Genomic DNA, 22,163 nt, shown 5'->3' with positions numbered 1-22,163 from the left:
CTCATCATTTTACATTTATTCTTCATCAGTCCATAAGTCTCTGCTTTAATTGGGACCTTTCATTTTTATCCTCAACTCTTTATTTCTGTGTTGTCATTCTGCTCTCTCCATCTTTATTTTCACGAGTTTCGAGTTAAAGTGCGATCTTCGTATTTATTTTCCACCCTTCCGCTGCGTTGGTGGCGTTTCTCCTCTCTGCATTCGGCCCTCGTGCTTTGTGGCGTTACTCTGAGTTACGGGCGACCGAGAGCCGCGCAGCCATTCGTCTCTCATTGAGCAGCGGTGACGCTTCGCTATTCATCCCCATTTAGCCAGACAGAGAGCTGGCCTACAGGGCTGTGTTAAGTGCGCGCGCGCACACACACACACACACACACACACACACACACACACACACACACACACACACACAGAGGGCCGACGCCACAGCCCTCACTGGACACACACAGATACGAGCAGCGACGCCGGTGGCGTTTGGCGCTCTCGCCCAGGAACAGCTATGTACTCCAGATTACGTGGATGTGTTTGCATGCACGTCTAAGACACACACACGCGCGCGCGCGCACAGAACTTCCATGTATGGGCATTCTCATTTGCTCAAGGTAATTAAACTATACACTGACCCTCAGGTCCCTATATACACACACATAAGCCATTCACTCATATAGATCCCGCTGCAGACGTGCTCGCTGCATGCAGGCCCGTATAGACGTCCGTATACATGCATTCATGTTCATGCTTATGGTAGACTGGCGGAAACGCCAGAGGAGATACTGGATAACCTCCACGCACACACTTTCTTCCACGCACACGTCAGTTGGTGCACGCAAACACAAACGCGTGGACGCGCGCGCGCACGCACGCACGCACGCACCCACACACACGCCCGCCCGCCTCCCCCCTCCCGCCGCTCTTTCAGGCACGTCTTTAAATATTCATCACTCTGGCTGCTCTGAGAGTGCCGTAAACGCTGCCTCACACTCCAGGGAATCGCTAAAGCCTACTCTATCATCTGCTCTCCTTCCCTCCCTCCGCTCCCTATCGCTCGCTCGCTCGCTCGCACACACACACACACACACACACGCACGCACGCACGCGCACAAACTTCCAGCCACAGATGCTCACGTGCACAAACACTGGAAGGCACAGCCAGCGGCGTCGCCGGACACACACACACGCAGGTACACAGATCCGGCGCCGGGGAGACACATGCGCGGCGATGTGCGGCGAACAGATTTCTTTGCGGCGCGCTCGCTCGCTCGCTCGCTCGCTCGCTCGCACGCGCGCGTTTACCGGCTCCCGGCACAGCGGGCTGAGCGGTGTTGTGTTCCAGGAAACAGGATGTCTCTTTGTTTGGGTTTCATTCTGTTGGTGAGCGTTAGCCGCCTCAGTCCCCGGGGTCTTTGTGTGCCTCTTTGTCTGCCGCCGTGCGCATCCCATGCAGGTGTGCGTGTGCTTGTTTATATGTATCAGCCTAGTTCCAGGAATATTCAGGGAAATTATCAAGCGGCTCGTGCGTTCACGCACTACGTGTCCCCGGACGTATGTGAAGCGGCAGTCGTCCCCCTCGGCGCTTCTCCACACGCTGACCTCTCCATCAGAGGAGATTTGTTTCCAGTTTTCAGCGTGCAACTTTTCCGTGCAGACGCACTCATGCACCCTGAAGACCATGTTTTATTTAGGTGATGCTGCGCCCCGGGGACTGGAGATTCGCATGTATGTATTTATAGGCTGCGCCGTCTTCCCGCTGATAGCTCCCGAGCGTCCGGAGCCTCGTCCACGCCGGAGCGTCTCATCACGTCCGTCCCGTTCAGGGGAAAACCTGTCTCGGTGCTTTGTTGCTCGGCACCAGTAAATCGGAAAACACTTCAGTTCACAAGTTCCCAAAGACTCGGTGATGAGTCCAAAAGGAGCCCTCTCTGCTCATTTTCAGGGTTATTTCTGCTCCGTTTTTAGGGAATCCGCTGAGGTAGCTGTTACTGATTCACAATCTGAAAAAGTCCTTGTTCGTCTCAGACCGACCTCCACTATAAAAACCCCTTTCCTCTCCTGAAAGTATGTTTTTCAAGCAACACTCAAGTGCATCGCGTGCTTGTAATTTGACACCAGCTTCTCATTGATCACTCTCATATCTGGAGCTGGCGTTCACATCGACGATTTCCTCATGACTTGAGTTAATTGTTTGTCTTCTAAGAATTCAATAAATAATGCATTTGGCCTAATTGTTGCACTCTTTGACCTCATTAAAAATGAACACCCAACACCGTTACTTCATTTGCAACAGGAAATAACGGAGTTCCCTCTAAAGGTGACGGCGAGCCTTTATGTTTGCTTAGAGCTTCAGCTACAAGAAAAAGCAATTTAAATCCACTGACTTAAACTTGGGATCATTTTATATACATTTAATTTGTTGCATAGCAAATTCAACGTGAAATATTCCACCGCTGCAGTGATTGTGTTTCCATTTAGAATTCAGTCTTTGAAATCAAGGTCAACGCTGGCAGTATGTTCTGGACTTTTTTGATTTTCTGTCAGCATCAGTAAGCAGCATCAGGATCTTGTTGGCCACTGTGAAACATGTGATTTGTCTGGAGGAAGGGAAAAAAAAAAGAGAGAGAGAGAGAGAGAGAGAGAGGAGAAGTCAGTCAGTCATCGAGTGGAAGGAAGTGCAATCGAGTTCAGGATGGCTTCTCTGTCTGGCCATCTTCCACTCCTGGGAAGGAGTTCTCGTCCAAGCTGTTAAAGTGCGGCTCACCCACAACTCTGAGGATGTGTGGCACGACAATTAGAGCCAGACAAAAAGGTGAACTTGGAGATGGGGGGGTTGGGGGGGGGGTGGAAAGAGGCATAAACTGGCAGAGGGGGATATTGGAGGAGATAGGGAGAGGCAACGGCTGAGGGATTTTTGAGAGAGAGAGCGAGAGAGAGAGAGGTTCAAAGAGTGACTGACAGCATGATAGATGGAAGGTCTGAATAAGTGAGCGCGGCTGGGAGACGCCGTGCGAGTGCTAATGATTGACTGCATGCTTACAGGTGGGAGCAGACCCGCACTTAAAGCCGCGTACGTCTGCGTGCGAGCGTGCACGTGCGTGCCTTTATTGTTGTTGACCGTTTGCTCCCGATATTGTATACACAGTATCGTCCCCGTTGTGAGACTCGCTCGACTCACGCCGCACACACACACACACACACACACACCCTGACACACAAACACAGACAGGCGCACACACACAGACACACGCGCAGGCAGGAGCTCAGCCAGGCATCGCCCGCAGCCACGCTCTCCTTCCCACCGCTGCCTCCCTCATTCATCTTTCATTAGCCTGGCTCACACAGGAGAAGCAGCCTACCACCCCCCGTCTCCGCACGCCTCCACCCGTCGCTCCGTCTTCCCCTTCTCTCTCTCTCTCTCTCTCTCTCTCTCTCTCTCTCTCTCTCTCTCTCTCTCTCTCTCTCTCTCTCTCTCTCTCTCTCTCTCTCTCTTTAACCTCCCTGCCTTTTTCCCTTCCCGTCTTATCTTCGTTCCTCTCGCACGTAATCTCTTTTGTTTGTCTCACTCATGTCTTGCAATCTGTCTTTTCGGATATCTCTCCACCTCCTTCTACTCCTCCTCCTCCTCCTCCTCCTCCTCTGCTTTTTAGTCTTTTTCATTCAGCGTTGCTCCTTCACCCCGCTGCCCTCCTCTTCCTCCTCTCTCCTCCTCCTCCTCCTCCTCCATCGCTCTCGGCCCTCGTTCCCCTTCACAGCCTTCGCTCGCACACATTTTCACCTCTTTATCGTGTTCTCCTTTCCTCTCCCGCTCTCCCTCTCTCCTTCCTGAGCGGTGCTGTTTCTCTGACACTCGTCTCCGCCCGCCCCCCCCTCCCCACCCCCTCCCCCGCCCCCCCCACCTTCCCGTCTCTCTTTCTCTCCCTCTCGCCTGCTCTCTTTCTTCCTTTCATTTTGCTCTCCGTCTCTCCCTCGATGGAGGGGAAAGGCTCTTCGCCTCTAATTGCGGCTGTTCCGTTGCCATGGCGCGTGTTGCTCAGCGCTGCGAGGCGCTGTCTGTGTGTACACGTGCGCGTGTGTGCGCGCCTGTGTGTGTGTGGCAGGCAGATGATTGCTTGCTGCCAGCTCTCGTTTCCCGGACGCCGATCGCGTTTCTTTGCGGCAGCAGGGAGGGAAAAAAAAAAAAAAAAAAGAAAAAGAAAAAAAAAAAAAAACCCGAGACGCCAGAAATAGCCCCCCTTCACACAGACCCGCTCACTCTCACCGCTGCGCTGTCAGAGAAACACACTCGCAGGCAGACGCACACACACAAATGCACATCCGCGGCGTCTCCTCTGCCCGTGCCGCACGCCGTGCACGCGTCCGGGGTTACACTGGAGGCAGACACCTTTGCAACGCGTGTTTGTTTGTTCCCACATCTGCCTAACTTCCTCCATGCGTGTGTGTGCGTGCGTGTGTGCGTGCGTGTGTGTGTGTGTGTGTGTGTGTGTTTCCTGCGTCTCTTAGGAGGTTGTGTGGGGACTCCTGATTTATTTCACCTTTAATGGGAAGTGAAATGAATGTGAGCAGCAGCTGGTCTGGTCCTGGGAGATACCGCGGTAGGCTAACCCAGAAAACAGGCGGCGCTGCTCTGAAACGGTCCTCACTCTGACGAGCGCCAGGGCTCGTATACGCTCCACTTTGCTGCTCTGTTGGTTTTATTTTAAGCTGTGTTTATGCGTTCAGTTGACACCCTTACCCAGAACGGCGGCAGGTAGGTTCCCAGCGCGGGTTCGGCCTCACCTTCTGGCCGGCGCAACCTGTGGTTCCCTTCCCGTCGCAACTTTTCAAAGGCTTGTTGGAAGGTAAATGGAGACAGATTAATGGCAAATAAACCTTGCAACCTCACGCTGCAAAAGAGGATAAGAGAGGATTATAACCAGATTTGTGGACGAATCTCCATAATCATCTTCTGTGCCGTTCTCCTGCAGTTCTCGCTGTGGGTGTTTGAAGGAGGGAAATAAAACTGCTTATTTCGGTTTTGCTCGTTGTGAGAAAGTTGAGGAACGCGGAATTCAAAAGTGCAACAAAGCGAGTAAATGATTTTCTGAAATCAAAATCTTCCCACTTTCCAAGCATTCTCCTAATATCCTGCTTTTATGTGTACTCGTCTTCTTTCATTTGTTTATAATACAGAATGAAATTTCCAAGTGAAAACATTGTCTCCACTGTCAAACGCTCTTCCTGGGATTCAGGATTTGGACTGATCCTTAAATGATTTCAGTGGATCAGTATTTGCTGAAATAAGGTTATTCAAACTCTGACATTTTTTTTCTCTTTGTTCTCCAGCCTTCATAGTGATCGCTGGTTCCCGTGTTAAATGCAGGTCTTGTCATATACATTGAATATAAACATCTGGGAATGTGGACAAATTGCATGGTCGCTCATGTGATTGACACCTTTGATGGCAAAATATGTGGCTGTGCTAAGCTCCAAAAGCGAAATAATCCCTTATTTCTCGTCCCTTTTTCCAACAATCAGTGCATAATGTATTCCGCTCGCAGCTTTTTATGTTTTAACTGGTGCAGGCGGTGGTATTAGCCGGTTAAACTATTCCGACGTGGTTGACTGTTTGCGTGTCTCCCAGTGAAGCCGGACTGCTGCGAGATTTGGTCTTTTTCCATGTTTCTCTGCATCACAATGGATTTCATCGGTCGCAGATCTGTAAAATGTCAACATCAGCCAAAAAAAACCTCGAGCCTCGCACAAAGAGGAACGTATACCCGCTTAGCACCTGCTCCTTAATGGCCCAAAATGACATAAGTTGATGGCAGCAGTTTATATAAACTGGCAAAAATTAACGTTACGTCTGTCGGTGAGTTGATGGCAACCCATTATAGAAATTATCTGTTGCTCTCAGCTGTGCAGCCTCCAGGAAACTGAGCATTGCTGCCGTTCCAGCTTCAACCAGCGACACATCTGTTATTGCAGCGTATTCTGTCTCGTCAATATCAGGAGCTGGATTCACCCAGCTTGACTTCTGTTTGTTTTATATCGCTAATTCATGATGAACTAATCGTTTTTATGCAGCACCTTGAATGATGACCAGACAGGACCTGTTTTTGGCAGTTTTTTCTTTTTTTTTTTATATCCAAAGACTGGAGTTTGGGATGAGGCTCAGTAAAACTGATTTAAATATCTCAATTTCTCTGTCAGCCAGTGAGCTTTTGTCAGTTTTCGCTGGGTTCATTCATAACGGCGCAGGGGAAGCCGGCATCGCTTGACCTCCCGGTTTTAACAATATTACCTATGAGCACTCAGTAGTGTGATTCTGATGGACAAAATGGGAAATGAGGGAAATCACAGTTGGACACACGGGTACAGGAAAAAAAAAAAAAAACGCTGGTGCAGGAAAAAAACATGCCTCGCTGGTCATGTAGGCAAATTCTGGCTTGAGGAGGATGGAGCTTGATGAAAACACTGCTTTATATACCTGCAAAATAAATTCATATGTATGTAATTGTAAAACATTTACATATTTTTTTTTTACCTAAAATGCCTTGTTTTCATTTAACCTGTATTATATTACTACGTTTTACTATGTTTTTACTTGGGTGAGGGCACACAATGTCAATGCCACGTTTTAAAAGAACTTTAACTTAACTTTTCATTACAAAAACATACAACAGCTGACATGCTAACTGCGTCGTTTTCTGAAACAAAAATGCAAAAACGGTGCGTTTTGATTTGACACATCGTATGAACAGCCATGCCCTTCAAATGCCTGTTTTCTTTTTAAACCTTCATGCAATTCCGGGACCTTCTCGCCACGAGGCCAGAGTGCTAACCTCTGTTGTGTAACCTTCATTTACGATATATACCTTCAAATGCAAGGTAAAAACCCCGGAATAGCACGATTTTAAAGAAAACCCAGCAGCGCCAGAGAAGTGATGGCCCCCCCTTGCAGCTCAGTGAAGTCAAAAGGTTGCAAGACCTGACTGAACTGCCGAGTAGTTTTTATATGTTCTGAACAATCTGTTAAACCACATGAGCTGTAATTGTGCTGCAGTCAAAAAGCGGTGATTCCCACATCGCGCTCTGCCTTGGTTTCACAGTCAGAGTTTGACGGCGACTCGTCGCACACGTTGTGCTGCATTGCTAAATGTTACCAAGCGTTTCATGTGCAGAGTGGACCAAAAGACGGGGGCGGCGGCGGCGGCGGCGCCTCGACGGGTTCACCACAGTCTCACTGTTCTTATCCACCGCCTGCTCCAGTCACACAGAGACGAGTAACTGTCAAGTCTGACATAACTTCACCTGACCACAAGGCAACTCTCTTCTCTCTTTTTTCTTTTTTTTGTTTTTCCTTCAAATGGTTGGTTTTGCGTCTTCCTCCCTTGTGGGACGCAGCCGGCGCGGAGACGACTTTCCCGGCGCAGAGGTCAACCACAGCGGCCACTTAGTTCACAACGCATGCAGGGAATGCCACAAGCCGTGTGCGGTTTGATTCTCTGGCTAATAGATCAATAAAAGACATTAGCGGCAGGGCTAGCCCGGCGAGCAGCGCTAACACAGGGTTAATCCAGGGTTAATGGCTGAGCGGCATCATTCTCAGAGGCAGCCATTAGTTCTCAGTCACACCGTACAATATCAAGCTCTTTCTGTGGTCCTGCCCCAGGTTCTCAGGCGGTGGCAGGGAAATTGAAAAGAAAGGGAGAGGAAGATCACCCTCGCCAGGCGAGATGGAAATTAGATATCCCGCTAGATGATCCTGAATGCAAAGAAATCGGCGAGATTTGAGGGAAGGCTGAGCGGTGTGCGCCAGACGTGCGGGGAATGGAAAGAAGGGGACGAGATGGGACGGTGAAATCGTGGTCAGGAGAAAGCAGGAAGCCGAGATGAGAGGAAGGGGCGAGAAGGAGAGGAAGGGAGTTGAGCGCTACACATCTCCCTGTCCTTGTAAAGTGCTGCGTGCTGTCGAGGCGGCAGCCAAGAATGTGTCAGCCCAGCCGTCTCACGCTGCCTAATGGGCTCTTAAACGCTGATATAAAGCTCACTCGCTCTTTCGCCCTCCTCTTTTCCTCTCTCTCTCCCCCTCTTCCTCTGCTTGTGCCGCTCGCTCTCATTACCTCTCGTTCTCGCCCTGTCCCTCACTCTGTCACTCACTTGTCCTCTGCCTCTCTTTCACTCTCTTTCAGCTGCTCCCTGCCCCCTCCTTCTCTTGTCTTTCTTTTCCAACTGACTTCTTCAATTACTTCATCTTCATCCCTAAAGCTCTCCTACAGTTGAAACTTTATTTACGTCTATTTTTTATGTCTGAACTAAACATTTTGCCCTCTCTCTCCCTCTCTCTCCCTCTCCCTCTCCCTCTCCCTCCCTCCTCCACCAGACTCCATAACGCCTTGTACCCGGGGAATCCATCCTACCCCCTCATCCTGTTGCACGTCCTCTCGGCGCCGCTTCACGGTTTGGCCAATGCCTTCGTCTTTGGCCTGGACAGAGATTGGTGGAGCGTGCTGAGCCCGACTGGCATGCAGGTACACACACTGCGCACACACACACACACACAACTCTTTAACGTTAAAAGTTGTTTCTCTGTGAAGGTCTTGTTTGAAAAGAAGTAATTTTTTTCTCTATTAAAGGCAGGTTATAATCTGAGGTTGTCAAACATTCGTATGATAAGTCCTGCAGTGTAGCGCCGGCCTGGAACGCTAATTTGATTTGAAATGTTTGTTTGAGTGAGTATGTCTGCCAGTGTTTGGCTTCACTGTGGTGTTTGACCCCAGAAGAGTTCTGCCACCTTTCTTAGATGCTGTTTTCGGGGTTTCAGGGGTAAGCCGGTGGGGAACCACGAGTCTGAGGCACAAAGGGAAAATGTTTTTGGATGTGTCCACGTGATTGCTTTTTCAACACCAGATAGTCCGAGTGCAAAGTGCAGCACATGGTTCAGATTGATCGAGCTCGGTCTCACAGCTTCTCACAGGTGTGTTGTGGATGTGGCATCCAATAAATCAATACGTATGGTATGTAGTTTCTGGATTTTCTTTTTCCCCCCCTTCAAGTGCCGGTTGCACTTCCCCTTTAGTTCTTGAAGTTGCAGTTGTCAAAATTTACCAAGCAGTGAAACTGAGAACTTTTTGTCAGTAGAGAATCTGAGCTATTGGTGGCGGCGCTATGGAGTCTGAGACTGTGGAAAGCTGCTGTGTGAGACTGAAGAAGTCATTTGCCTTTCAGGATGCTTTTCTTTAAAGATGTACAAACGCATTGGGTACACAAAGCGTGGTTTCGGTTTTGGAGCTCATTGATTGTTATCTGGAGATCGTGGAGGGGGTGCTCATGGTTCTAGGTTCCCTCCTTTATTTCTTTTTGAAGGAACTGCAGGCCTCTGAAACCAGTATGGGGCACTTTTACTAACTGTTTTGGACCGTGACACTTAAGATCATGAGATCTATTTGAAGATCTGTGGATAATTTTATGGCAATCTGTCATATTTTAGACTTTTGAGTGGAAAAATTAATGAACGCTAGCCACATGGTTGCTTTTGATTTAAAAAAAAAAAGAAAAGAAAGATCATTAGAGTCTCTTGTCTAAATTGAGCAGAAATCACAAACGTGTGACAGAGTGGTTGAGCGAACATTCCGGTGTATGGTAGACCAATACGCACACTAAATTTGTCGTTCATAGTTTAAAAAGCCATTACTTGAACAGATATATGCAGCCAGCAATGTCACAGATTCTGCATATGAAAAGGTCTTTATGAGCGTCTGAATGCCATCTGTTCTCGGCGGTGTACCTCGGCGCGCCGCTGTCAGGGTCACAGGTGGATGAAGCCCATCCCAGCACGCTTTGACTGAAAAGGCCCGTGACTGAATGGGTGACTTACTTTCTGTTTTCCCAAGGCATCCATACTTGAAATAATGCAGAATCCTTCAAGTTTCTGTCTCCGCTGTGTGAGAAGCGACGCTTGATGTCAGGCTTGAAAGGAAAGCATATTTAGAAACAAATGCTTAACAGGGACCCCCGCAGCACTTTTTCGAGATAAGCCAAGCATAGTAACTCCACTAATATTGACTGTTCCCTGCTTTAGATGCTAAAAGATTCTATAAAATACATTTGTGCAATCAGATGGTCTATTAAGTGCTCAAAATATATGCATATTTTTGGAGAAACTGGCTCCATGGGAGGTTTAACTGCTTTATGTTTACAACCGTACGAACTCACCAGATCATCCATGTGTCCTGGTTGGATCATTTCTTGCTGGGCTTATTGCTGACCTTGTGTGAGCAATCACTTTAATCAGATTGAACCCATTTATTATCGTGATCCAGGGACCACCGCATCAACAGGTCTCAGGACCTCCAGGAAAACACGCCTTGAAGCCCAGCTTTGCCCCGTCCGGACGGGCGAGAGCAGATCAACCGCCCACTCCTGAAGAGGCAGAGAGCGAATAGTAAAAGTCACCATTCTCAGTGCCTGGCAAAGTGATTGTTGAGTCATTGAGATTGATTAACAAGCTTTGTGGAGCTCTCAGCAACACGCCATTGTCAGTTTTTATACTAAGGAGCCTTGTAATTGACAATCTATGACAGATGTTGACGTGAGCATCATTGTGATTTGAGAGACGATTTTTGGAAGCTGACAAGAGTCATTTCATAGGTTTGGAACCCGGTGAAATATGAGACGATTATTAATGCTTGTTTGGAAGAAAACAAAACAAAGGAAATCCCAAACAGGGAAGAGAGCAAGTCACGAAGCTGATCTGTGAAACAAGTCAGATCTCTTCAGGGCTGCTTTTTTTTTTTGGTTTGATTCAGATACAAATAGAGCCGTTTAGTGGTTTTAATACCTTTATCTTCCACTGCAGAATAAAAAAAGGAGAAGCCTTTGTTTATTTAGCAAAACAATGCAAACTTCCCTTCAGACTATGGAGCAGCCTTCTCTAATGGCACCGAGTTGTTAATCTGTGGGGCACATTTCATTCAGAACACTGAGCCAATCACAATATTTGCAAAATAAATAAAACAAAGCCAGCTTAGCTGAAATTCCTTCTATCTGGGATTCTTTCCATTCATCTTTCTTGCTCATGTTATGCAGACTTGATTGCGGGGAGTTGGACCGTGTCCCGGCTGACATTTGGGTGGAAGCCACTGCACACACAGGACACCTCCGTCCGCCGCGGGGAGACGGACGCTCCTCCACACATTCAGGCCTTAGATGTAGCGAAAATCCACACCGGCACAATGAGAGCATGGAAAATCTCCCGGATCAGACCGGGAGCCGTCTTCCTGCCTGAAATAATACGGCGCTGACCGCTCCTCCTACGTGCCGTCCAGCCAGTCTGAGAATTCTCACAAAACAACCAGGAACATCATCCTCATTCCTTCTTCTCCACAATTTGTTTGTCATAAATCGATTGTGGCCACTTATCCAATTTTCAGTCCCATTTCAGCCGTGGCTCCCGGCCTCCTGCTAAAAATATGGTCAGACTTGGTCAGGGCTCCGTCTCATGTTCTTCACCACCGTTTGTTGTTTTGCCGTTAACCGGTTATCTCCTTTGCTCTAATAAATTCACAAAGATCCACTGCAAAGCAGCGGCATTATTGAGACTCTCGCTTTTTGTTTGAAGGTCCTGATTTTTCTTCCAAACTCAGCTTTGAATAGATGAAGAATTTCAGGATGTTTCTTTTTAATTATCAACAGTATAAAGTGGGGAAGTCAAGGTTTTTCAATGTCAGTCCAGTCTAAATAGCTACCAACAAATGAGGTCAGTGATAAAAAAGGATAGGTTTTCTTCTGCATTTTATGTTAGGTTGAGGAAATTTGCTGTCTCTTCAGACCGTGTCCCTCCACACAAGCCTTTTTAGATGGAAAATGAAAGTGTGAGATTTTTCCCTCATTCATTTCTCTAAAATCATATTCATACAAGTACTCCTTAAAAAAGATAATAATAAAGAAGTCTGTCCACACCTGAATTCAAGTAGAGCGCCGTCAAAGACGAGCAGAGACGTCTGCCCTTCAGTGTGCAGCCACAGCGGCTCTTGACATGTGGAAGTTGGCTCTTCTTTTTTTCAGGACAACCACTGGGTTTTCTGTGTCCTCCCACCAGCCAGACCTTCGCTGGTCTCATCTGAAAGCTGGAAACGCTGAAATGCTGGCACTATAGCCGGCGTATCGTATCCGTGCTGAGGGACTGTGGCGGCAGAGTAATAAGACGTGAGGCTCCGCCTGACGCTGCTCTTCCTCAGTGAAGTGGATGCGTTCCAGTCCTGATGCTTTAGGGAGAAACTTTAACTGGACTTACTTATCGCACCTTTAAACATGAAGGAAATTCCTGCATTTTTTTGGGTTCCAGCCACACGTTTATTGCATTTTACAGCTTTTCAACACAAACTTTCCCAGATTCTGTCGAGCAGAATATTTTTGTTTTGAATTTCTTGTATTCTGTATCTGATTTTTTTTTTGTTGTTGCAAAAACAGTGAATGTACATAAAAAGAGAGTGTTTGCAAATCGCCGCAGTATTTCCATCTGTTCACATGCAGCATGCGGTTCAAAGCCCAAAATGCAAACAATACGCGGAAATACATAAAGGAGCCGCAGAGTGGAAACCTTGAAGGAGAGAATTTTCTTTGACATGTATAGCAGAGGAATTAAACCTGCTGCAGTAACAATGCAAACGGCTTCACGTCTCTGAGCTGGAGCAGATCCACGGAGTTTTCTGATTCAGCTACGACTCAAAAAAAAGTAAAATCTTCAAATTTATTTATTTATTTTGTAGGAGTTTTGGTCAAGCCATGCGTGTTTTTAATGACGTGAAAACTGTTAAGGAGCATGAATGAACGCAGAAATGAAAAATTGTGATTCGCTGCGCTTAGGAAAATTTTCACTTCTGCATTTTTGTATGGCAGTCAATTAAAGTCAGTGGGGGAAAAAGCCAGATTTGAGCAACCGGCAGCACTTGTGCAAATGCAGCAAACTCCCCACTGCATGTTACGTGTTTTCAACGTTCTTTCTAGTGAGAAATAATTGCTTCAGAATTGTTAATTACACTATTTAACTTCCCACATTGACTAGCTCCATCTGTCACAGGTGTTCACAAATCACCTATACTGGAAATAATTGTTGCTTCTGATGCCAAAATTCCCTCTTTTTCACAGAGAAAAATTACAAATCAGAGACTTTATTTTCCAATCCTTTTTTTTTTTTTTTTTTTTTTTTTCCCCCAAATTCAGCTTTTAGGAAAAAGTAATGAAGACAAAATTACCAGAAAGATTATGTTTTTACGTTTGGACCGCAAAAGCCTCATCGGCTGCATTTCAATAAACGCCGCAATCAATACCGTCCTCCGCAGATTTGTCTCAATCTGCAAACATTGACTGTACCTGCAGATACGAGGCAGAGCTGATATTGAACCACGCGCAAGAAATATCTCGGTGGTCTGTCGTTCACGTGTACACACACACACACACACACACATGCGCGCGCGCGTGTATCGTCACCTACTCAGTATCAGCAGCCTCGCTGATAACGGGTCATGAGCGCAACGTGGAAGAGTGGAATGTGTGGTATGACCTTCAACCCAAATGTCAACGTTGCACCGTGGTGAGCGGGGAGACGGAGAGACAGAGGAGTGAAATGGAATCTCAATGTGTTCGTAAATCACGGGCAAAATGCTGTTTGTGTGTGTGTCAGAGAGGAAGGGAGAGAAGGTGAGAAAGAAGACGACAGCGAGGGAGAAGGAAGGAGAGGCAGAGGGAGCGAGCGGGCGAGCGAGGCGGAGGGGAAGGGAGAGAGAGAGACAGGCGGCGTGTGTGTTCGTGCGCTATCGTGACTAACAGCCGGTTGTTATTCATCTTGGCATGCGGCTCCCAGCAGCCCCCACACATCAGGTGTGAGATTGGCGGGGGAGAGGCGGGGTGAGGGAGAGGAGGCGGCGGCGGCGGCGGCGGGGTGGAGGGTTGTAACAGCGTCAAAACATTCCTCTCTCAAAGCGACGAATCTGCGCTTTCGCACCAGATAACCCCCCCCCCTCCCCTCCCCTCCCCCCCTCCCCCAGCCCTCCTAACCCCGACTCCTCGCGCTCGCTCAGCAGCTCTCTGCCTCTCCATTCCTGTTGCTGTTTGCCTTTAGTGCATTTGCATGATTTAAAGGATAGGCTCCCAATTTTTTTTGGTCTTTTTCTTTGAAGCTTCTTCTCTGTCGCCGTGTTTCCTGTGGCCGTGATCGTTCCTCGTTCTTTCATAGCGAGACTGAAGCGATCCGCTCGTTGTTTCCTCTTGAAGGATCCGGCTCCCCGTCCTCTGTTGCACCCTTTTCAACAGAAACTTTGTTTTGTTGCTGTCGTGGCCTTATCCCGGCCTGTCTTCGGTATAAATGGTGATAGAGTTATAGTTGAGGATTAGAATAAAGTGTTGCATTACAGTTTCATCATCCGTCTTCCTTGCCTGTTTTATCCGGAGCCCGGCCTCGGGAACCACGAGCGCCTGTCTCACCTGACACTGGGCTAAATCCGGAGCACGCCACGGCCAGGGATCCAGTCCGTCTCAGACAGACGTAGTAACACCTCCAGCCAATTTACAGTCACCAGCGGACCCAGTAAGCCCGGCTCAGGATTGGGAACGGAGAAACCCCGCTCGGATTCAAACTTAGGCCCTGTTGCCGTGAGGCACCGGTGCATAACGCCGCTCTCCATGTGAGCTCAGTTTCACCTCACAAAGTAAATCTGTCAATTAAGGAAGGCACATGGAGAAATTTCACATTTTGCTTGGGTCTGTTTCTCATCAGCACCTGTGGTTTGTTTCTACACTTCTAAAATTAATAATGTTCATGGCGTATTATTTTCTGCGTGTGGTTTTGTTACAGAAACCCAACATGAAAACTACATCATTTTCAGCGTTTCTGTGTAAACAAGCATCTTTTTCAAAATGTTTTGGTGTAAAAATGAACATTTTCTGCAACGAAAACACAAAAACGATGCCTTTTCACTTGAGAAGCGTGGCCGTAGTTGCATGACACCATGACTCTCTACTGCGGCCTTTTATTAAATGGTGGCAACAGACACACACCTGTCAATATGTTCATGTTTCGCCAATTGTAAGTGCCTGTTTGGAATCGATAAATTGTTATATATATATATATTTTGTATATAGTAGCAAGGAATAAAGACAGATGCATGATTTCGATGGGTGGAAGCTGCAGAGGTGGTTAAATCCGGGGGAAAAAAAGCCTTCATATTTATATCAGCCATGTGTAAAATGTCCTGACAGCTGATGATAGCATTTGCTGTCCCGGCTCCCACCTCAACTTAAAAAAGCATTGGAGGAAATTGTATTTCTGTTTCGTGTTATCGGGGTGTGACTGCTGGTTGAGCGGGTCGTTTTCCAATCCCGATATCGGCGGTTCAATTTCAATCTCCCTGGGAAAGACACTGAGCCCCGCGGCGCTCCCGGTGGCTGCAGCTATCGGTGGTGGGGGGCGGGGTGTGGGGGGCGTGAATGGGTGAATGCAGCTGATTGTGTAAAGATTGCTGAGATTGATGAAGCAGTAATAATGCGGAATGTAAGCAAAATCCATTCAAAAGTCAATTTACAGTTTAGTCTCGTGGATAAGTGAGTCTGCTGGGGTCAGATCCTCACGCTACAGAGACTTCTGTCGACCAGCTTCCGGTGGAATAGGCTCATGTTCATCAGCTTTGGTTGATTACTAATTTTGGAATTAGTGGAGTAAATTCGGCCTCAGGTGTGTTGGAATGGAGAGACATCTGGAACGTGGAGATCACAGTCCTGCAGTAAAAGTGCTCCTTGCTCCCACACACTCTCCTGACCTTTCCGACCACTGAGCCTAACTATAAGTTATCCTCTGCGCTCTCAGATTGCCTCTCCTTTATCCTCGCCACTCTGCACAACGTAGAACTGCCCCGTGCAGCTCAGAACGGAGCCTGGCGTCGTCTGCCTCCTCCCGTGCGGACCTCATTCATGTGTTTAAGTAACCAGGTTAATGAAACGCTGTTTGTAACCCAGTTTCTTCAGTCAGCCTGCTTCTTGTTGCATGTACACTTCCTGTTCTCTCTCTCGCTGGACGTTGCCTCGTCTGCTTTCTCTCATCCCTATTCTTTCTTCCCCAGTCGCCTCTGACTCCTCTGTCTCTCGCCGCCGCGGTTCTCTCTCTTCTCTAAGCGTCTCTTTCCTCTTGCTCCTCTGTTCCCAGTTCCCCGTTACAGCGTCTCTGGCATTTATCGCTCTTACATTATTTTTTTTCCGCCGCTCCTCTTTGTGCGGCGGCTCCCTCCCACCCTGTGCGCTCCCCGTCTCGCTGCCGTCTCCCCTCTTCCTCCCGCTCCTTCCCTGATATTGATCTGCATTCTCGCCATACAGCTGAACCGCCTGTGGCTCTGCAATGAGCTCACAGCTCACTTCTTCTCCATGTGCGCAGGAAGCAGCTCCTCCGATTCCCGGTATCCCTCAGCAGCGCTGCAGTCTCAACACAAAGCCAGCTCTTTTTTTTGTTTTAATTTAAAATGTGTTTTATATTTGGAACTAATTTGAGCCTCTCCAGGTCATTTTTGTTGTATCAGAACTGTGCTTCACGGCTTCGTTTCGTTATGAGACGACCTGCAGGATCGTCGTGTTTGTCTGGTCAAACATCTGTTTGGTATCCTACAAGCACTTGAACTATATTTTGTGCTCGCTTCCCTTCTGGCAGAGCTGCCAGTGCGCACACACTGAAATCTCTGCAAAATCTCAGTCAACAAACTGCAGCAGCACATCCTCTGTGCTTCAGCCAGTCCCGGGAAGGAACCTGTTCAAACTCAAGTCACTGATGTTTGCCTGCAGAGCAGCTACCTGCAGACTCTCATTCAGACGCTGGGGCCGGTCTGGTGATTCATCCGTCTCTAAATCCGTCTTCCAGAGCGAGTTATCCGTGCAGGTTCAGGCAGGGTACAACACCCTCACAGACGCACACAAAGACAACTACATGCAGCAACATTCACATCCACAGGGGGATTTCAGATTCATCAGTTCACCACTAAATGGCCCACGTGGTTGTGATTTCTGTCGGGCTAGTGTTCTCACTGTAAGGTTCTTCATTGAAACAATCGCCTGTCTGGGCCTGAAGTGACCGGAAAGCTCACCTGAGAGCAGAACTGCCGAGCTCTGTTAACGCTTTGGACCACTGAACAGACTGCATAGATACAGGCATCCCTAAATTTCATATAGTTTAAGATTTATAGAAAATAAATTCAACCAAATTCTGAAAATGTTCGTGTTTTTGACTGAGACTAATAAGAATACTTGAAATTTCTTTTTAAATAGCCAACTGAAATCCTCCTTGAAAGCGATTCTCTTCGGACTTATGGGAGATTCTACAATTCTACAATTTCATTTAGCAGACGCTTTTGTCCAAAGCGACGTACAACACAAGCAAGAATACAGACATAAGAAAGAAAGAAAACCATTAGTAAATGCTTCAGTTGCTTCAAGTGGCGATTGGTATGCCGGTGATTCGTTGACGCGTCAGACACCAGTCCAGCCATCCTTTCAAATCTTTAGAATTTAGTTTTTTGCAAAGACCCTCTTGGACTGAGGCTACGTCGTTATCTGCTGCACCATTGCATGGCGACTTCACTTTTTTCAGTATTAAAACACACACACACACACACACACACACACACACACACACACGCACACACACACACTCTCCCTCCCCTTCCTGGCCAGCATTGAAGCAAGCAGATCGAGGGTCTGGCTGCTGTGTTGTGCCAAACAAATTTGATCTACCCAGGGGAGTTTATGAGTATAATTCTCCTCTTGATAATATGATTTCTTATTTAGTTGGGCACAATTTGAATCCTTGTTTATTAATAAATATACATAATATTGCCGTCTCTGACAGGGGGACAAAAAGACGAGAGAATAAAACGATAAAGTAACGTTCCATCAGTCGGATCCGGCACACCAGACAACGGACCACGAGACCTGCACAGAGGCACAGCAGAGGATACCCTACGGGCTTTATCAGGAAACATAGCTGGCAATTATCAGGGGCGCCGATATGAGATGGACAAGCTGAGAACACGTGGTCGCACTGAAAAACCAGAGAGTAGCAGGAAAAACCAAGCACAGACGGCCACTGGTGTAACAATCCACGATGCAACACAATGACTGCATCCATATCAAGAAAATGAAGAGTGCAGCCACCTCCCCCTCCACCTCCCCCTCCGACCCACCTCGCAAAACCCTGTGTGTGTGTGTGTGTGTGTAAAAGAGAGCGGGGGAAGGAAGGGGTCTGGGGTTGACATCTAGAGGGAAGAAATCTTCCCTCCAGACAGCGAGTCGCTGGCGGCAGTAAGCCCCCCCCCCCCCCCCACCCTCGTTCCCCCGGAGCCCCATGGCGCCGGACGAACCACGAGCAGCCGTCCCCAAGACCAGGACACACCGTATTAACAACTTCGAGATTCTTTGGTGTTTTTCAATGTCATGATAAGATGAAAGGCGTTTTGAAGACGAGGTTCAGAGGAAGGTGTGTCGACTTAAAAAAGTTAATGGAACCCGTTCGGTTGAAAAAGATTGTCTTGCCCATTTTAATGACTCTGTATCCTAAACCTTTATTGACCACTGAGTTTATTTTTCTGCAACAATCCATTCACGGATGTCACAATCCTGCTTGGTCTTTGTGAAGTGAACCAAGGTGACGCTAACTTCCAAGGCGGGCATACAAGTAAAGCTCACCTCACGGCTCTCTGTTTTGAATTCTTCTCCCGTCGTGTGAATAAAAATCTGCGGTTTACAAGTACTTGATCACGTCAACTGGCTTTATCTCACCACCTCTCTCTAACACTTTCTTAAAAAAAAAAAAAAAACAATAAAAAGTGAACAGAGCTTTTTCTGGTGTGTGTGCTGCTTCCCGCGCCGATGAGCCTGGTGAACTAAGCGTTTCAGCCTTTCCGTGCAGACTTGTCCTTGATCTTCTTTGGCTTGGATGGCCTGACTTAGATGTCGGCGTGAACAAAAGGATCTGCCTGGTGAATAGATGGAAATGGGATTAATCCAAACTCATGAATAGTTAAAATATTCAGAGAACTGAGCAGCATTAAGCAGGCCTCTTTGCATCGATCAGATTAAATCAACTTAAAGACAGGACTGATATCTTGTCGTTGTTTATTCTTGGTAACGGGCTGTGGCCTTGCTCCTTCACTACAGTAACCCTCGACCAGGCCGTCCTATTAGTTCCCTCTTGGTGCCCACTTTTGCTTGTTAGATTCATAACCAGCCCGTCTTTAAGCAGCAGTGGATTTTCAAGCAAAGCAGTAAAGTAATGAAATACGATGGTGGCAGGACAGTCCAGATCTATGAGTGTGAGAGCTGACCAGATGCCTGAACACTGCACAGTTGTTTATAATCCTGTGAGACAGGATTTTATTACTCTAAAAGGCTATCACGAGGGCAGTAATTTCCTCTTTCATTGCAATAATAATGAGGTAAACAGTAGAATTACAGCTTTCATGTTCCTCAGTAATCCACTAAAAGTTGTGCCACTTTAAAGTTTTGTCTAAACTTTTTTTTCCCCTCTCATCTGGGTCCCGCCACATTCACACACTCGGGACTCATATCGAGCTTTCTCTTTTGCTTCACGTGAGAACGAAGCTGTGTGTGAAAAATGCTCTGTATGTATTTTCATACTCAGCTTCAGACTGTCATGTTATTCTGGTTCCAAACATAACAAAGAAGTTGATGTTGGATTGTACAGAAGCACATTTAATTCAAGCCCCAGCTGTTCAGCAATATTACATCTGACGGGGTTTGATGGTCGACTTTTTACTCCACATTGCCTGAAGAACCGACATTTATGGAAATACGAACAAATGAAAAAGGGGGGAACGGCTTCATGCATGTTGTCTCCTGCAGGCAACAGTCATTTAAAAGTATCTGAGCTATTTAAGGCTGGCAGCCATCGTTGCACAGTTTAAATACTCGGCCAGGAACACGGGCTTTGAGCGCCGCTTCGAGTCTGCACGGCCACAGTATCGATATAAACCAGGGAAGAGACTCCAGCCCGACCGTTCATTTGAATGCACGGAGCGTGTTCAGGCTGCAGGAAGGCCAAGCAAGGTGCAGAAAAATACGACAGCAGTTTTCTGTAAAGAAGTCAAATCAAAATCAATCGCTGCCGTAATGCAAATCGCCGTCGTGCCGCAGTGTCCAATCGCAAAACTGACAATCAGATGAGGAAATTCCCACAGTTGTTCAGTCGTAAGCATCGCTTTGACTCCTGACCACGTACTTTAAATGTTGTAACTGATCCTGAGACTCATGAGGCCGTGCAGGGCTTTCCAGTTTCACTTCTCTGATGCTGCAGAGTCCATTTGAGCCATTGGCTTTTCTTAGAGAATCCTGGTTTTAGTCAACAAGCTAAGAAAAGTGGGACTGGCTGCGTCCCGGCTGCCTCAACTTTTGATGGTTTGTGTGTTTAGTAATTTTCATTTTGCATAATTTCATTGCGATGAACGGACATTTGAGTTCTCTATACCGTCTTTCCAGCTCGATTCACCAGTTTGGCCCTTCTCCTCAGCATCTGGTCCCAGCATGAATTTTATGAACCAGTTTCCATAAACTATTAGAGATTATTGTTTGAGAAAATTCCAGTGTGCTGTTTAAACAATTTGACCGTCCTGTCTTGCACTCAACCAGCTGCTCCTCATACCCTCCATCCATCATCCATCATCCGTCCATTTATCTTTTTTATCTGTTTTACCATGTTGGCATCTTGAAAAAACTTGAGTCTGTCACAGCTGCCAGTGTGCAGAATAGCTAGGTTACACCACTTTGAAGAGGTTGCCAGTCCATCACGCAACCACGCAGAGAGAAAGCAGAAGTACCAGGCATGCCTCAGGGAGAACATGCAAACTCTACTGAGTAGCTCCAGTCTGAGTATCAAACTCAAGTGTTCTTGCTGTGAATGCAGAGTGATGACACTTTTCCACAGCGCTGCAGTGAAGGAATGACCTTTCCTCGCTGCTGTGATGCACATTTGAGCTCCAGCACGCCGTATTTATCAGATCTACATCTGCATACTGTCTTTTACTGCTGTATAAAGACGAATGTGGCAGGAGGCTGGGCTCAATCCCAGCTGAAAGGACAGGTCATACATTCACACCAGCTTTACTGTCGTCAACCCATTTCACAAATATGTCTGTGGCTTTTGGAATCGAGCTGAAATATCTGTAAAAAAAAAACCAGGAAGAATATGTGAACTCCCTGCTAACCCCCCCCCCCCCCCCCAGTGCTGCCCCATATCCAGAAGCCCCGGAGAATTGACCATGTGTTAAATTTAGCGATGTGGCCGATGTGTGTGAGGAACACAGTCGCCTTAACGCGCAGCTTAACAGGTGTCCTGGATGTCGGGTGCATAACGGATGACGGCGTTTCAGAAAAATAGCCGTGTTTCTGAGTTTTCATCGCGGACATTCTTTCTTCGTGGCAGAATATGTTGTGCACTAATTCAGTGTGTGTGTGTGTGTGTGTGTGTGTCTCCCTTCCAGCTGGCTCTGCAGTCGCGGCTGTGTGACAGAACGCGAATCGGAGAGTACTACCCCGGGGCGGTGCGCTACACACAGGCTGACCCTGGCAGACCTCAGCGATGACGCGACCGACGACAACACGTGCTCTTCTACTCCCCTGACATGACCCTGAAAGACCGAGGGCCCTGAGAGAGAGAGAGAGCGGGCGAGCGGGGGAGCGCCAGACAAAGGAGGCACGGCGGAGGGTCGCAGGCAGCCACAGCGAAACGCAGCGGGATTAGAAACTGAGAAGGGAGGAGAGGAGGTAGGCAGGGAATGGAAGGGAAGATTGGGGGGACATCAGGCAGATAGAAGCCGGAGATGAGCTGTCCGGTTCCATTATTAATCCCCATCCTTTACTATTTAATATCCTAAAGACACACACAGCACACATACCGAGCAGAGCTCCAGCTCCTGCAACGCCGCCGTCAGAGAGGCTCTAAAGATCCCCTCATGTTAGAGTCATCGGCTGCATCGCCAACGTCTCCCAGCCGTTTCCCTCCCTGCACAGTTTGGTTCGACTCCTGCGCACTGCAGCATCACAGCACCCCAGAAAATATAAATAAATTTAAAAAAAAAAAAAAAAACATAAAGGGCGGCTGAAAGGCAATCATAACAAGGTGTTCCTTTAGCATGCGCAGC

At 47.5% G+C, this 22,163-nt stretch overlaps 1 protein-coding gene across 1 annotated transcript in view; it reads left to right on the top strand.

Moving 5' to 3' along the window:
* The window catches only part of LOC115403149 (cyclic AMP receptor-like protein A), a 57,166-nt gene extending 35,393 nt beyond the window's left edge, over positions 1-21,773 (top strand). The window contains 2 exon segments of the mRNA XM_030111958.1: positions 8,357-8,504; positions 21,504-21,773. Of these exon segments, the coding sequence (XP_029967818.1) occupies positions 8,357-8,504; positions 21,504-21,671 (316 nt within the window). The 3' untranslated portion in view covers positions 21,672-21,773.
* Positions 21,774-22,163: the final 390 nt, after the last annotated feature.

Source organism: Salarias fasciatus, chromosome 16 (assembly GCF_902148845.1).
Source record: "Salarias fasciatus chromosome 16, fSalaFa1.1, whole genome shotgun sequence".
Lineage (NCBI taxonomy): Eukaryota > Metazoa > Chordata > Actinopteri > Blenniiformes > Blenniidae > Salarias > Salarias fasciatus.
Note: the sequence above shows the minus strand (reverse complement) of the source record. Positions and strands in the feature narration are given on the sequence as shown.